This window comes from Echinops telfairi, unplaced genomic scaffold, assembly GCF_000313985.2.
Source record: "Echinops telfairi isolate 266 unplaced genomic scaffold, ASM31398v2 ScPeMD7_8;HRSCAF=38, whole genome shotgun sequence".
NCBI classification, from domain to species: domain Eukaryota; kingdom Metazoa; phylum Chordata; class Mammalia; order Afrosoricida; family Tenrecidae; genus Echinops; species Echinops telfairi.
In genome coordinates, this window is record NW_022103905.1 from 7,865,249 (window position 1) to 7,883,296 (window position 18,048).

The window sequence follows — 18,048 nt, forward strand, 5'->3', positions numbered from 1 at the left end:
GCACAATGTCATGATGGGAAAAGTCCTCAGGGCCATTTTCCTGGCCTTTTTGTCTCCAATGCAGTTTTCAGTTTCTCTACAATTTCAAAATATGCTCCCATGACCATCCTGTGTCTTTCAGAGAAATATTTCAAGGCTGCTCCTTTGCGATCCCCCAAACAGCTGCCATCACCTCCTGAGCCGACCTGTCAGCCTTGAATTTCACTGGCCCAGCAGAAATCCCTGGAAACCACGGTTTTGATTGCACTGTTATTCAAAGGCGTTCTAACGAGGAGAACTTGTCTACAGCCATGCATTGATTACAGAGACCTGTCTAAACATGTTTTGCTTAGAACCAAACCACGTGGGCGAGCAGAGGGATCCTAGTAGCAATACTTGTTGACACTCCCTTGTACTTTTTCTTTATAATACTTGCCAATGGCAATCATCTTCCCCTAGAAAGACAAGTGTAAAGATAACTATCAGGAAGCACTGTTTTCACCTATCAGATTGCTAAGTGCCCTCAAGGCTGACGACCGCTCTGTTGAACAAATAGACATCCTCATGCACTGCCGGCGGAGTGGTTAAGCTAGTCCAGCCACCTGGATTGGAGTAAATTGGCAGTACCAAAACCCCAAATCACACCACTGCCATCAAGTTGACCCTGATTCATAGCGACTTTATATATGTTTTTCTTTGAGACTGTAAATCTTTACAGGAGCAGGTAATCTCATTTTTCCCCTTGGAGTAGCTAATGGTTTGAACAGCTGACCTTATGGTTAATAATCCAATGCTTACCCGACGGTATCAGCAGGACTCCTTAAATTGGCAATGGCTATAAAAAAGTAAGACATATACCATTTGCTCCAGATATTTCACTTTTGGGAATTGATTGTGCAAATATAACTTGCTCTGCATAAGATGATACATTTGCAATTTTATTTATTGCTCCATTTGTTTTTTAAGTAGAAAGGACTGGGAAAATTCAATGTTCATTAATAGAGGGCTGGTAAAATGCTGTGTGATATAGCTGTTTGATGAATGCTGTGCAGCTATAAAAGATTTCAAAATACAGAACACTTCTTAAATATTGAGATAGATTTTTTTACATAGAGGAAGATGAAAAATAGTGTGTATGGTATGTTGCATTTTATGTAACAAGGGGAAAACTACATATATGTGTGCATTTAATGTGCCTTTATATATACAAGGGGGTATCCCCCCCAAATGGAAGTTTGTTTACAAAGCTATGTATTTTAATTTTTTTTTAACAAAACATCTTTATCCCTTCAAAGTACTCTCCATTACTTTAATACATTTGTCAAATTTATGATTCCATTCTTGAAAACACTGACAGCACCTCCCTCGTTTTTTCCTTCACCTCATCTATGTCGTCAAATCTCTGTCCACTCATGTCCCTCTTCATGCATGGAAACAAAAAGAAGTTGCACAGAGTGGGTTCAGGTGAGTCAGGAGCCTGGGGCAAGAGCGACATGCTTTTTGCTAAAAACTGGTGCACTGACATGGCTGCGTGACCAGGCACATTGTTGTGGTGGCAAAAACAGTCCCCGTTTGCCACAAATCAGGCCTTTTCCCCCCTCACACTGTTACGCAATCTTTTCAGAACCCCTAAATAGAAGCTTGATTAACAATCTGACCTGGTGAAACAAGCTCCAAATGCACTAGGAGTGGACATTTTTGTCCATCTGGGAAGTTGAGAGATACCCAGAATGAGGTTGGTCATCAAACAACATTTCACCTTCGTTGAAATGAGAAAACCACTCATACACTTGAGTTTTTCCCATAGCGCTGTCCTTGTAAGCTGTGTTCAACATCACAACAGTTTCTGTGGCATTTTCCCTGAGCAGGAAACAAAGTTCACACCCACATGCTGTTCTCTTAGATTGGCCATCACAAAAAAAACGTGGTTCAGGCGAAACTGCTTTTATGAAAAAATTCACTGTGACCGGAAAGAACTTTTCCAGGCGATGTTGCTGGGTACACTAACTCAGAGCAAGTTACTCGCTACTCGCCTAGTGGGAAAAATGTGCATGCACTATGAAAGCTCTGCTCTGCCCAGAGCAATTCCGGGTTTCTTTTGTGTTTTTTTTTGGGGGGGGGTACACCCTCATAGAAGGAAATGGATAACACTATTTACTTATATTTGGGGGAAGTGATGGAAACTGGAAAATAAGCAACAGGGTAGTATATAGTGACAATGTTTAATGATAGTATTCTCTATTATATGACACATAACTGTGAAGAGTCACAGGTTTCAAATTAACTATTACTAGAACCCATTAATTAAATGTTATTTTTCTAACATTGACCGCTTTGGGGCTAAATGATAATAGGGGAGGTTGTTTAACTTTAAACTAAATGATTAATTACTCTTTTAACACCTGTCTATGTTTTTATGAGATGACTTGAAATAAATTCTCTGCATTCTTTTCATCTCTTCTATCTCCAAATCAAACTAGAACAAGTATTTGGCATTGATTCTTTGTGAAAAATCCCAGAAGCTAACCTTTCCTTTCAAAGGTCACCAGCAAAAAGTTACTTTTTAAGAATCCTTTGTTTTACACATTTAAAGCTCAAAAGATGAGATTTTTCTCATTGAAAATGAAGCCGACTCAAACATTCTAGAAGCAACAAAGGAAAGACAATTCCCTCAAGTCTTTCTGTGCCTCTGCTTCTTGCGATTTCCCCTAGGGGAAAAGAGAGGACTCTCTACTTCTGTGAGGGGTTGCAGTCCCTGAAATTCCCAGGGGCCTTCTCCCCTGTCGTCTAAGGTACCAGTGTTGTTGTTGTTGCTCTTATTTACCCTCCAGGGCTTTTCTGGTTTGGCTTTGACTCCTGGCAGCCGTAGGTGCTCAGCCAAGACTTACTGTACGAGGGGGTTTCAAATCTTATAATAATTTATAAATTATCAAGGATGCATGGGGGAGGGGGGCAGAGGAAGGGAGGGGGAGGGGAGGAAAAAAGGAAAATGAGCTGATTCCGGGAACCCAAGAGGCAAGCGAATTTTGGGAATGATGAGGGCAACAAATGTATAGATGTGCTCTACACAATTGATCTATGTATTGTGATGACTTTTATGAGCCCCAATAAATTGATTTAAAAAAAAAAACCTACCTCATCCACTAATAAACTAAAAAAATCCACTTCCATAAAAAAAACAACAACAAAACACCTGAAGAGAAGTGGAATGATTGTACATTCCAATAAACAGTTGTTGATATCATTTATTACTACAAAGAATACTGGGGAAAAACAACCCCCCAAACCTGCGGCTATTTAGTCTATAGTTGGGGTAGATCTACCCCGGTGGAACTACCCCCCAGGGTTCCACGGAAGTAAATCCTTTTGGAAACAGATTGTGTCATCCTACTTCCACCGAGCAGCTGGTGAGTTTGAACCACCGACCCGATGAGCTGCGGAGCACTAACCGGTGCATCCTGAGGGCTCCTTGGACGCTCTTCTCGTTGCTGTTGTGTGCAGTGAGTTGCCTCTGACTCAGAGTGATTCCGTGTACAGCAGAGTAAAGCACTGCTCGGGCTTGCCCCGTCCTCACAAGGATGACCCTCTCTGGAGACCTCTGGCGTTCCCCTTAGCACATGGAGACTCTCTCTCGACAAGACGTGTCACAAAGGCATCAATGAGGTCTACGGGAGGTTGTTGTCCCATTCTGAATGAATGAATCTCCATGAAAGAAACTAATGGCTAAATATTTAAATCCCTCATATAGTTTGCTTATTGAAATCAGTCTATTCATTGATATTATTAGAATCGCATTTTCGAATAATAGAGTATAGAGTGCCCAGGTCAAAGTTTCATTCTCACTGTCCAAGTTCACAGGCAATGCTATATGATTTGAAGGAAGCGCTAGATACTGTTTAGGAGCCCTGATGGCACAGTGTTTAAAGTCCTTGGCTGTTAAACAAAAGGTCAACGATTCGAACCCACCAGCTGCTCAAGAGAGAAAGATGTGGCGGGCCTCGTTGACAAAGATCTTCCTCACTGCGTCAAGGCAATTCTGAGCCACAGGGGGCCGGCTTTCTGGGACTGCAAATCTTTCCGGGAGTAGACAGCCTCATCTCTTCCTTCTGTTAAGCAGCTGATGGATTGGAACCTCCAGCCCTGTGGTTAGCAGCCCAATGCTTAACTGACAACACCAACAGGGTTCCCCTAGGAATATTTACAGCCTTAGAACCCCCACCCCCACCCCCGTGCTACTATTCAGTCCTATGGGGTTGTGTGCGTCAGAATTTCTTGGTGGCCGTGGGTTTTGGATGCAGTCTTTAAGGAACCCTGGTGGTCCAGTGGTTAAGCACGTGGCTGCTATCTGAAAGGTCTGTGGTTCGATTTGAACCCTCATCACCACTGTTTCTGTCATGATGGCAGCCCTGAGAACCCTACGGGTGCACTTCTGCTCTGTCAGCACGAGTCCCTAGGAGTTGAAACGGACTCAGTGGTACACATTCTTTCTTCCACGAATACATTATCCACTTACTTTAGTCTTGAGCGTCGTACGTAGCAAATATTAATTCTAATCTATTGATAGCTTGGTTTAAAATCTTGTGGGTTAAGTGTAGAATGCACAGATTTAGTAGCTCTTGAACTGATTGTTAATTTTCATTTATTTCGAGGGGCCAGTGACTCTAAAAGTTTTAACCCTTGCTCATTATTTTGCCCACCAAACTAGTGGGCATGATTCACAACACAGTAGCATCATACTCTCTATGCCTCCTCCGTTTTGAGAAACGCATGATAAAATGTTTTGCAGCCATCTAACTTTCAACAGATAAAATTATAGAAAAAGCTCATTTTCCTCTGCTTTAATAAAATGATAGTTTTCAATACTTGGTGCCTAAAGAGTAATGGGATACTTTAAAACCTATTCGGTACTCTTGACTTGCTCCCTCAAAACAAAAACACAAAGGGAAATCACAAATCACGTAACAGAAGCCAATGGAAAGGACTTAATCCTATTTGGTCTACATGCACCACCTGGTGGTAATTTAGTGCATTGCAAGTACAGAAGCTCTGTGTGTGTGTGTGTGTGTGTGTGTGAGAGAGAGAGAGAGAGAGAGAGAGAGAGAGAGAGAGAGAGAAATACATTGGGAAAGAAAACTTCAAAATGTATATCTAAATATTGATTTAGATTAATAATGCAATTATTCGGCACCAATTATTTTTAAAGACATGCGCAGGACTATATATAAGCTAAACAGGAAATCAAAGGGAGAGCGAACACCTTACATTAGCTGTAGCTCTGCGACAGCTCTGGTGGTTTAGTGGGTTAAATATTCGGCTGCTCCCTGCAAGGTTGGCATTTTGAACCCACAGGAGGTTTGTGTCCCCCTAAAGATGCGTGGCCTCAGCAAAACAAAGGGGACAGCTGTGCTCTGTCCGGCAGGGTTGCTATGCGTCAGTACAGACTTGAGAGCAGTGAGATAGTTTGCTTGTTTGTTTTGTTTCATAGCTCTTACAATGCTTTCCCTAAGGTAATATTTATTTCATGTGTTGGTTTCCTTACTGAGGTAAGAGTAAACATTAGTGCCTAAAGAAAACAGTTTATATTTAAGAATAATTATTTTTTTAAATGACATATCATCGTCCTCACATGAATAGTTCAATACATCACAAATCACAACATTTTAATATTAAAAGGCAGCATAGGACCGCTTAGACTAGTGTTCACAAGTGTGGGAGCTGAGACTCGGGGATGCGAATGACTTGTCCCAGGTCACATTGGTAATCCGTGACCCAACTCAAATAAGGACCCCAGTCTTCTCATTTGAAGTCTAGAAATCGGAAACGTAAAAATTATATTTATATTGCAATTAAGACTGTTCTCTGTAGGAAGATATATAATGTTTTAAGACACTCAGACATGAGTGCACAATACAAATGAGTACTTCTTTTCTAACATTAAAGGGTCGTAGCAGAAAAGCATGCCTGTGTAATAAAGCTATGAAAACTTTTCTAACTAACGACTCCTTCAAATATAAGCTGAGGCCTCAAATACTTTGTGGGAAAACAGGATGAAAAGATAATGGCTTTTTTCCCCCACGAGGTTTTTGAAGCCCCCTCATATGCTAAAATATTTTTCAAACTATGTACAACTGTTATGTGGTACAGGTTAAACAAAAAAAAAGATCATTTTCCTGCTTGCAATACTTCAGAATCAGAGATCCGTTTCTCCCTAAGTGGATTCCCTCTTGTGGATTTGAGCATAAACTATGTTCATAGCTCCCTCTGATGACCATCGGATACTATGTAAACGTCCTCTTACGCTTGCTGTTACACTCAACTAACAGCTCACTGGTTAAGTTTTAATTGCTCCCAATGAGGTCAGCATAGGTATTTATTGAAAAGCGCTGAATAAAAGGCTCCACACACACACACAAGCCAGCACACACGCGCTCACGCACACAGGGGAAAGCCTCTTGCCTGCTGATTTATGGAAACAATATGACTCTTCTGGGGACTTTCTCGGCTGAGAAATAGTTTGTAGCTACAGTAGAGAGGCTCAAGTTGCACAAGGCAGACAACAGACATGGAATTCTTGTGCATCCAGCTGTTATCAACAGACCAAGTAAGTTACCGTTATTTGTCTTTTAAGCTAATGCTGAATGTTTTCAAATCGTTTATATGTTTCTCTGCTTTTAGTACTAAGAGGATAAGTAAAGTTACCAGAGTTTTGAGATGTGTATCTATAACAATTAGGCTGTAGAATTTATAGAAAGTTGAAGTTCTCCAGAGAAATCTTGACATTTAATTTGAGAAATGGGAGCAGTTAGGGGGGAAATAATTGGTTAACCACAAATGTAAAAGCATATAATAAAGAAAAGGAGGGCAAGCATTGTTAATAGTAAGTTTAAAAGTGGGTTTAAATAAGCTCTAATTGTATGCTGTTTCATGCAAAATAACAAGAGAAATGAATGATAAAATCGTAGGCATTCTGATGGATCTCTATTAGTGCATACCTTTCAAAATCTGTGCACAGTGCTAAAGATGTGAAAGCTGTTTTGAATGGACCTCAACAGTGTATGCTGCACTATAGGTTATAGTACGATTTGCCGACTGCAGTTTGTGATCCAATTGTTCGTCTTCCTGTCTCCTTCCCTTCCCATTCTTAATCTCTCATTGCAAACAGAAGTCAAGTAGCAAACAGCATCGCAGCAACTGAGCTTAGGACAACCTGTTTTGATAAGGATATACCAACAGAGCGTTCTCAAAAGGAGGAATCCTGCTTTTGAATCAGGAACTTAAAGAAGGATAAGGCGAAGAGTTGGGAAAAAGCAAGTACTCGTTCTTAAATCAATCGGCAGTTCCCAGATAGGAAGAAGTCAATACCCTAGGAGCAACAACCACTCAAGATTTGTTTCTCATTATGTTATTCATGCACACCCGGAGCACTACACTATAATGCACAAATGGATACTGACATGGATCCTGCCAACCCTGCTGTACAGATCAAGCTTCCCCATTATCTGTCTCGTGGGCGCCCCATCTTCAGCTTGCAATGACATGACCGCAGAGCAAATGGTTACGAATGTGAACTGCTCCAGCCCCGAGCGACATACAAGAAGTTATGATTACATGGAAGGAGGGGATATAAGAGTGCGAAGACTCTTCTGTCGCACACAGTGGTATCTGAGGATTGATAAACGAGGCAAAGTAAAAGGGACCCAAGAGATGAAGAACAATTACAGTAAGTAAAGTCTTTTACCTAAATCACTGCTTACAGAGCCGCACCGTCTGTGAAAGGAGGAATGATTAGATCAGGCATGCTCTCCCTTTTCCTTATTTGAGTGGGAAAGAAAAAGTTAAAAACCACCGTCTGATGTTTTAACAGTGTGAGCATCGCTCTGTGTCCCTAAAACCATTTCCAGCAACAGGGCAGATCTACGAATGTTATGATTTGAGTGGATAAACTGAGCCAATTTGGAAGCATACACTCAAATGTTCATCAGCTAAACAAAATGTAAATACTTTTATTCACCCCAAAATGTGATTGATTATCTTCTAGCAGAACTTATTTGGCATTCTAATACAGGATTAGTAAATACTCACTGGGGGGGAGGGGGCTACTGATAACTAGTCTGAGGTATAGAGAATTGGTATTTTTTTATTGATCTTATTTCCTTTTAAAGAATATTTCCATGAAATATTTCTATGCTAAAAGGAAAAAATGCCTTTGGTGATTTGTGCAGTTGTGTACAGTCATATTGCAGAAGGGAATCTGTGCGGTTCTTATCAGTTTATGTTATAATAAGCTTGTATTAACTTTTAAAATTATCTACATAGGCTAAAAATAGATTTCTCTAAGCATTTCCTTTATCTAAATCTTCTATGCCACAAACATCTGTGTTGTCTTAGGAGACATAAAAATGTGAGGAAATAAAAGTGAGTTGGAAAACATGTTAATTCTATGATTTTTAACAGAATAGTTTTGTTTTCCCTGAAATCAGTTATTTTTCATGTTGAAATATCAAGACTGGATTTATTATTTAGCGGTTATTATTAATAACCAATTACAATAGTATTAAATTTAATGGAATAAAATATAACACTGCACTATATACACTAAAGGTTTAAAATTTCTAAGAGACAAACTTGTTTGCATTGTTAGTACATGAACGACATTATTAGTATATCACATTCATGTATTATGGGTGCTCAATTTGACAGAAAACAATATATGAGATTAATGGTGCCACATGGTTAACACAGTTGTATGCCAAATATTTAAAACTTTCATTGTCTGTTTAATGAATGGCTTTCAGACTTCTAAAATAATCAATCAGTAAACAAAAATGTGGGGAATTATATTTCTGATAAGGAAATGAGAGGCTTTTAAAAAGCTGTATTGATATAGAATGTTAAAGTCATTTTAATGTGCTGCAGTCAAGTAAGGTTTTATTACTACTGTTATTAATAGAGATATCATGTTAGCCCTAGAAGATTGTTTTGATTGTACTGAAGTTTAGCTGAAGGAACAATGACTTGCGGGGCAATTTCTGCTCACTCCTTCGTGAGCAACAGAGTTTGGCTTAAAATCAATTTCCTTAAGTGTTACTAAGATTTATTGTGCATAATTGAAACGCTGTACAGAAGACAGAGTCCTGGCGGAGGGCCAACCCCTGTCTGTGAATGTCTATGGAAACATTTAATCATTTTTCCAATCCTCGATTTTTTCACCTGTAAAACATGAGATGACCTCCCAGACACATTCATTCCAGGTCTTGTAGCCTGTTCTACTCTAACCCACAGACTATCGAATTCAAAGGTCAGGGCACTTAAGAACCCCTTATGTAACCATCACAAACTTAAGGCAGCGAAAGTGTATAGTACCTCAATGATCAAATGAACTGTCAAAACTAATTATCAATTGTATCAGTACGATGGGAATCAAACCTACACCTTGTAGAATTCTACACGCTGATGACTTTTGAATGCTTTTTATCAAATCATGAAAAAGTGAAAAATCAGGTGTGGAAGCCAATGAAACGGAACAACATGGATAATTATTTTCTATTAAAAAATACACACCTGAACTACGTTCACATATGGAAGTTTTATTTTGTTCAGGTTATACTGTCTTATAACTATGAAACTCAGGTATGTGTACACATACACAAAATGCTAATGTTGTTTTACAGTCTGGAATATAATTGAATGCTTGCTGACCCAAGCTGAAACCCCACTCCAGTGCTGTCAAGTTCCGACTCACAGCAGCCCTACAGGGCCCAATAGAACTGTCCCATAGCCTTCCCAAGGCTTCATCTTTATGAAAGCCCACTGGCACAGCTTTCTCCCCAGGGAGGGTCTGGTGCGTTCTAACTGCCAACGATTCCGTTAGCAGTTGAGCACGTAACCACTGTGACACCGGGGCTCCTTAATTTAGTGTTAATCTTAGTCAGCATCTGTTCTCTAACACGAACTCAAAATAAAAAGAAAAGAAACAAGAAAGTCAGCTTATATTGTTATGAATTAGAATCTCGGAAAAAGAATATATTCTAAAATATATGGTATGTTCTATGCAAATAATCTTCACCTCTATAAGGTTTTTCATAGGCTGTATTGGGCACACTGTCTTGATTTGGTAAGGGAATCTGTCCCTGATTCTGGACAGGGAAACACATTATGATCCAATATGTAAACCCTAAAACTGTTGCCAAGACATGATGGTATCCCGTTGAAGGAGAAGGCAACAGGGCTTCTCCATTGCCCATAGAAGTCCCCTTTTCAATAAGAAATCCTAAGGTATAAGAGGAAATCCTCCCAGGAAGGCTGCATGAAGAATAACCTATTAGAATAGAATTCTGATAGCCATTTTCTAATACTTAAGGACATCCTCATTAATATTTAGGAACTAATGCCCCATACCTACAAGTGCAAATGGTCATATTAGAAGTTGGAACCTATTTTTCAATCCTGTGAACAGCAAGCCTATGCAAGCTCTTCATTAGGAAAGTCTGGCATGAACAAAGTGCTCGGCAGAATTTGTTTTTCTTTTTAAACAAGATGAGAAATGTGAAAATACAAAATTAGAAGAGTTGTCCTTTTACATTCCCCAAGAGTGAATCGAATGAATGAGTGACCAAATAGACAAAAATGCTTCCTTCTAATTTTCATTAAAAGGAGAGAAGAGGGTAGTGAGGGTTCTCTAGTAGACAGAACAGCAGAGTTTAGCAAAGTGAGAAGTATCAGAATCAAAGCCTGAGCTTTATTTTCAGTGTTTGGGCACATTTATTAACAGAGTGTGAAACTCACTTGTTTGGAGGTCTTTAAAGCTGGTATGGATTTCGAGGTGCTGGAAGATAAAATTCTGCACAAAACAAGCTAGACGTCAATGACATGGAACAGAAGAGCCATTCTCTTGGTTACCATAAAGTTACCCAGAGCACCCGCATGCTTTTGGTTTGAATGGAAAGAGAAGTGACTTGGGGGTAGTGCTGGGCCTCAGAGGACCGCAGAGTGTGCTCTATCAGACATTTGTAAGATAGGAGTCCTAGGGGAGGGGCCTTATCTGAGTGTGAAATCTTGCCTCCAGAAGGTGCTGAGCTGGAGCGAGTGGAGGGGCTGGAGGAAGGGAAGGGAGGTGAGATAGCTCAGTCTTATTCTCTAAGGCACTTAAAAATGACTTAAGCTACTTTGGATTGCGAGGCTATCATTTCAGTTTTGCCTTAATTGTAGCGCTCTCTTGTGAAAAAGCTCCACTGGAATTCATGCATTACAAAAAGAACAAACCGAGGAACCCCAAAGAACGACTGACTAATAGACAAGCAGATGGAGCTGTGTGAACAGGGGAATTCTTGAGTGGTCCGGAGAAGGGTGGGCTGCAGTTGGAAGGCATTAGCAGAGAGGAGATTTTCTTGGAGAACTTGTCCTGGGGATTGCACCTTCTCTGACCCAGGGCAGAGGGATTTGCCTCTTAGCTGACTCTCTGTGGTGGCTGCAAGTCTAGGCTTACGCTCAATGTCTAAGCCATAAAACCAGACTGTGAACTGATCGTGAGGGTAACAAAAGTGCAAAGCCCCCATTCGAAATGAAAGAAATGTTCAGATTCTCTGCAGAAGCAAAGAATTTCTGTCATCGTACAGGGACTGTCAATGAATGGTCAAATGCCACTGCTTCTGTTGTCAGAGTGCTTCCCTCGGGGAAGGCCAGGGGGTGAATTTAGAACATTGTTGGACCAGGCTTCTCCTCGGCAGACAGAGGCCATCACTCCACACCTGACAGAAATAACACTGCTGTTTAAGCTGGGGATTGAGGTGCCGAGTGAGAGACGGCAGCAGTGCACTGGGCAACCGACAACTGCCCCAAGGGACAGATGTGGGACAGAGAACCTAATCCTCCGGAATGATTCTCATGCTTTCAGCATCCAGTTACTAAAAACTTTTGCTCCTCTTGACCATGGTCAATGTCACCTGTTCCTTTTTAAAAGATGAAATCCTTAATGGTCCTGAACCACTGATCCAGTAGAGCATCTGCCTCCCTTCATGATAATTGAGCATTTTGAGTTCCACAGCAAGAAAGGGGTAGCCATTCTGAAAACTGGCCAATGATTTGGCAATCGTCTCTTTGGGATTGTTAGACTGTGATGGGATATGGCCTAACACTTGGCAAAAAGAAAATAAACAGTGTTGTTGGATTTGCCTTTGGCCACAGAAGCCAGAGGCTGAATTGTCAACAATTCTTTGGGTAGAATTCCACTCAATAATAATCTCTGCTAGTAGCTAGTGAAGACCCGTGTCATCTCTGACTACGACGAGGGTCAGCTTGCTTATGTTCCAAATGGTTCTTAGTAAGTTAGCTGAAAGAATGAGAAGTCATATTATAAGAACAAAACAAAACACAGCAACAACCCCTCCCCCCACCCAGTAAAACAAAAAGAACCCTTACCTTCAAAAAGAATAGATTACTCTAAGGAGTTGAACCTAAATCCTTGACAGAATGACAAGATAGAATCCTATATAAGTAGTGCTCATATAGTCCTATATAAAAAAAAATGCTTATGAAGTATATTAGGAGATACTAGCTATTCTTTGAAAATGCTAACATTATGGATTATTTTTCATTTCATAGCCTTATTCTGCCTTTTTTTTTTTTTTAGCCAGCAGTGTCTGGCACCTATTAAGTACTTAATACAATTACCTTTGTTACTGTAGAAGCATTTCTTATTCTTGTAAATCCTCTCTGCGCTCATCAGTACTTTCACTTCTTTATCCATCAAGAATACTTAAGACTTAAGTATATATAATTCTATTGACTTTCCTCCTGTTAACATTGGCCTCTTGTTCAGTGGCGTACTGTTTGGCTGAACTTGGACACTATCTTCCAAACTAACCTTCAAACAGTGACTCTTTCTAATTCACTACAGTAAGACACCGTTTTGATGGGGCATGTGTACTATTTATTAGAGATAGGCACAGATTACATAGAATTTTACTGTCCAAAGTTAGTGGAAAGTGTAAAGAAACCTAGTTGAAGCTCATTTGTCTCCAATCAGTCGTGAAGAGCTGGAAGAAAAGCAGAAATGAGGCACAGCTCTCAGTAAATGACTTGTTTTGTTTTCCTTCTTTATTGACAAATGAGGCTGGGGGAAGGACACAGAGATCTCCCAGCATCACTTGGATGTGGGCAATACTTTTTACCCTCTAGTTTGAGAGCATGCAGAGACCAAAGTTAACTGGAGAGAATGCAAATGGTTCGCTTTTACATATATGGAAAGGGCTGACTTTTCTAGAACTTTCTCTTTCTCAACCTTGAGGAAATAGTACAACCCTCTGGGACATTGAAAAAAAATAATGATGCCAGATCCTACCCACAAAGATTCTCATTAAATTGATCTGGATCATCCACTGGGTGCTAGGAATTTAAGAGACCTAGGTAATTCTGACATACTATGAAGGCAAGGAACCAAGGGTCTTAGGGGACCACACTAAACTTTCTGGGGATACTGCAGCTCTATTAAATCAGAGTCTATGAAGGCAGGGCTGAGCCAGCTAACCATATTTGTTAAGGCTCTGCAGAGAGGCTAACATGCAGCTGAGGTTGAATGAAGACCAGTGCTTAAGGTGAGCGAGAGTTCTAATTCAGCCTGAGCCCGCTCAGGTCTCCTGAGAGTGTTTGGAAAGCCATAGAGTGCTCCAGAGTTAATTGGCACACTTGATGATTTTCAAATAGATGTGATCAAGAAAGAAGATCTACATTATGCATGGAGGAGCTTTTCTGGGCCCATTTGATCTCTCTGACATTCACCAACATTTGGTGAATTGGCCAAGAAATGCTTGTGACAAGGCTCTGGAACTACTGTGTAAGAGTGCTGCTTTGGTGAGTCAGTTCACTGGAGGATCGAATAGGTCACGTGGGTCTCAAAATTGCAGTCAGGCCTGAATTTCTCCTGACAAGTAGTGAGCTAGCAGGGGCCCTGGACTGTCGTCATTCAGATGCGGTTACTCCGAAATTGCATGGGCTACAAACACCATGACTGTAATCTTCAGTTACACCTTCCATGCGCACCCCATGATGCTTATAAAGCCCAGGAGGCAGAAACCGCAAGTCTAAAAAATTAATCCAGATTCATAAAATGTATATGATGCTAGGGATTTGCTCTCCTTGCAAACTTGTGATAAGACACAATAATAAGACACATTTCTTTATCATTATTTTTTAAGGATACTGATGTTTCCCGCTGTATCAAATATACAGTACCTTTTCCCTCAATATAGCTATTAAAATACAATACTTTTCTATTCTAATTTCACATATCATACACCGAAGGAATGGCAAGAGTTATGTATACTTAAGTAATGTCAGGAGAAAAAAAAAATCTCGTTAAATAAAATTGACTTCCAGATTCAGTACTCTCTTATCTAAATGATATCCAGTCTGTCTGCAGGCAAACAGCTTGGCAAATGAAAATAACTGCCTTCCCCATGGGTTGAAAAGCCATGTTAAGAGCCACTGCATTTTTAACTGTTTCCAGACCAAGATTTATATCTCCATTTGAGATTATATCTGAATCTGATTTACAGAGACGCCACACCAAACTCATTCATAAACTGACGGCTGTTAGAGTTCTTTACCCAGATAGCTTAATGGCTTTGAGCAATAATAGGTAGAAACAAAGCGGTTGGAGTGGGAAAGAGAGAAAGTCATCTACATCCATGCTGTCTCAGTTTTCTAGACACCAAGCTCTACAGAAGTACCACCGTATTTAACAAGCAGAAATTCATTTTCTCACAGCGTAGGAGGCCAGAAGTCCAGAGTCTGCGAGGCAGGTCCTGATCTCTTCAGTTTGGGTTTCCTGATTTCTTGGAAATCTCAAGCCTGGCCGTCTATCTTACCCCATCTAGGCAATCTCGTTTCATCTTCGATCGATCGTGAAAGACATTAACCGGATTCACCCCACACGAATCCGGTCTCATTAAAAACCAAAGGAGCCCTGGTGGGGTTATGGTTATGAATTGGGCTGCGATGTGATCCGCAGTTCGAAACCACGGGCAGCTATAAAGAGTTACAGCTTCGGAGACCCACAGGGGTCACTATGAGTCAGCATTGACTCGGTGGCAGTGAGCTAACATAGCGAAGGCAACCCTTTCCCACAGAGGCTAATAGTCACAGCACACCTTTTTTGAGGGGAAGGAGCAGGGCAGGGAAGACAATTCAAGCCATAGCACATGCCCCAATAAAACCTTGCCTTTCAGGCATCTGGTCCCAGAGGGAAACGTTTTAATGCTCGTTGGGGAGAACTGGCTGGGAAGATTGCCCAGGCCCAGTCACCTCCCCCGCAGGGGAACAGGCACAGGTACTTGATGGAGCTGTCAGCTAAGGCCCTTGGAAGAGGAAACGGGAAGAAGACATCTTTGGGAGCAGGAGAGGGGAAAAAGGAGAGTGGAAAAGATTATAGATGGATGTTGTTGCCCTGTTCATTTACGAACGATTTAGATATATCAGGTTCTTATAAAGTGCAGCTCAACGAAATTTCTCGATGCCCTAGACCAGCGGTTCTCAACCTGTGGGTCGCAACCCCTTTGGGGATTGAACGACCCTTTCACAGGGGTCGCTTGATTCATAACAGTAGCAAAAGTATTGTTATAAAGTAGCAATGAAAATAATGTGGTTGGGGGGTCACCACAACACGAGGAACTGTATGAACGGGTCGCAGGCATCAGGAAGGTTGAGAACCACTGCCCTCAAGGAGTAATGCCAATGGAATTCCATGGACTGACAAGACAGTAGAGGGAAGATGTGCAAGATCAAAACAAAACACAAAACACCATTATAATGCTAAAGGCTGAATTTAACTCAAAATCCGAGTAACAGGGCACAGAGGAGTTTACGTGGGGGATAGGTTGATTATTATAGGTTTTCTTCAAACAGGAAGCTTCATCTATGTGTTCTTTGTGCTTAAAACCCTATTTATGAAGATTTTTCTGAAACCTAATTTATTTTTATGATTAGTGTTAGACAAGAGAAATGGGCATATTTCCCATCTTTAAAGGCAATATTTATTATATTCTGTTAAGAGTTTTTGAAATTTAGTGCACTTTATCTGCCTATTTGAACTTTAGATGTAATTGTAGATAATGCTGAGAAAATGTTTTTGAGACCAAATTCAGAATCAACTCATCATGTAGACTTTTCTTGGGGCAGTATTTTCCAAACTGCCTTTCTTACAATACTAGTGTCCCTTGAGATAACAATGGTTTCCTGTAGCATAGTTTCTGTGGCTAATGGATTTGAGAAATATTAGATTAAATCAAGTTGGGCACATTCTTAAAGACTCCCAAGGCTATTGCACGATTGTGAACTTCAGAGTTCTAGGAGAAGACAATATAAGGCTTCCCCGACTTATTTGACAACAGAAGGCTCTCTCTCCTTACGAAGAACTTTTCAATTACATTCCGTCGAACTTCATTGAGTGTCCATCTTTGGTGGAGTCAAAAATTAAGTTGTTTGGTCCAAATTAAAAGACTATTAAAATCGATCTAACCCATTAGTTTAAGAATGACCTAGCACCAAGCATTGTGCCCAAGTCAGCACTGATTTTGTTGCTTTCCCCTTTTGGGTCCTGCACATGACTATAATCCATTAGGGTTGTGTTTGGGGTGTGGATGTTGAGTTAAACTCCAGAGATCTGCAGTGGATCTTAAGGCTGAACAGCTTTAGAGGACCATTCTCCTAATTTGAAGTCATGCCTAACAGTTATTATTTGAAGAAACTATAAACTGACTCAAAACACTTCCTATGCACGTGTCTATCTTAGCATTCCATTATGACCGACTATTTATCATGCATCTATCACAATAAACTGTGTTACTTTTCAAAAGTATAGTTTTAGCAAGTACTTATAGCTATTTCTATGATATTAACAAAGAATAAGTTTCATTCATTGGCCAGAAATTACTCTAAAATTTGGAATTTAGCATACACTGTAGAGAGGAAAAATTTAATAATCACCATATGCTGTAGAGAGGACTGCAAAATTAATACGTTACCTTCAATGTTCTTTGAAGAGCTCACTTAATTGAGAGTGCAAGTAGAGGTAGGGCCAAGAAAGGCCCTGTTCTCTTCTATATCCCAGTTGTCTATCTACCTGCACAGAGCACACCTGCCTTGCCTTATGGTTCTTCCTGTTTGCACTTGGCCCACCCTATTAGATTGCTAGCTCTGTGTGCTTTCTATGTCCCAGTGGTAGAGGAAGCAGCACCCAGCCCAATGCAAAAGGAGTGCAAGATTGGAGAAGAAGTGGAAATCGCTTAACATATTTCTCCCTTATATTATTACAAATCTAAAATTAGGGAAACAACTGTAGATTATGATAGTCTCATGAGAATTTAAGGTAGACATGAAAAGATATGCTGAAATAAAAGAGAAGGATGCCTCTCTTCCTTTTTATTCTTCATCATCAGAAAAAAAAATTTAGCCTTCAGAACCAATTTGACTTTCTAGGTCATTTCCATGATTGATAAAATCATGGTTTTATTGCAGAAGCCAACGATTTATGTAGGCACAAGTACCACTGATGACCTTGGAGGGAGATGAGTCTGGCATAGTAAAGACCTATCCTGAAAGAGCTGTGACCATTTTCAATATCCACTTTCCTTCCCCTCATCTATGCATGTCCAAACTCATAATTCCTGATTGATATTAAAGAAAGGAATACCTGGACTGACAGTACACATCACCCACTGCCGTTGATTCTATTCTGTCTCAGCGAGACCCTCCTTAGGGTGTCTGAGGCTGCAAAGCTTTATGAGAACAGATAGCCTTCTCGTTCTCCTGTGGAGGAGCTGGTGGGGTTGAAAGGTCCATCTTGCTGTTCAATGTTTAAAAGGAGACATGGAGAGGGAAAATCTGTAAGAGCTGAGTGAGATAAACTCACAGAAAGGAAGTGGTGAGTCAATATTTGGGGGCAGGAAACTGTCTACCAGTAAGCCTGACTGTAGACTTCATGACCAAAGCCAAAGGGAGGACAAGGCTGTCTACCAGTAAGACTGCCTGTAGACCTGATGACCAAAGCCAAAGGGAGGACAAGGCTGTCTACCA

At 40.5% G+C, this 18,048-nt stretch overlaps 2 protein-coding genes across 2 annotated transcripts in view; one reads left to right on the top strand and one right to left on the bottom strand.

Moving 5' to 3' along the window:
* Positions 1 to 18,048, bottom strand: part of FAM227B (family with sequence similarity 227 member B) — a 210,409-nt gene that overhangs the window by 85,347 nt on the left and 107,014 nt on the right. The gene's annotated exons all lie outside the window — the stretch shown is intronic.
* Positions 6,350 to 18,048, top strand: part of FGF7 (fibroblast growth factor 7) — a 62,530-nt gene continuing 50,831 nt past the window's right edge. The window contains exons 1-2 of the mRNA XM_004709423.2: positions 6,350 to 6,580; positions 7,142 to 7,699. Coding sequence (XP_004709480.1) covers positions 7,414 to 7,699 — 286 coding nt within the window. The 5' untranslated portion in view covers positions 6,350 to 6,580; positions 7,142 to 7,413. The remainder of the gene's footprint in view (positions 6,581 to 7,141; positions 7,700 to 18,048) is intronic.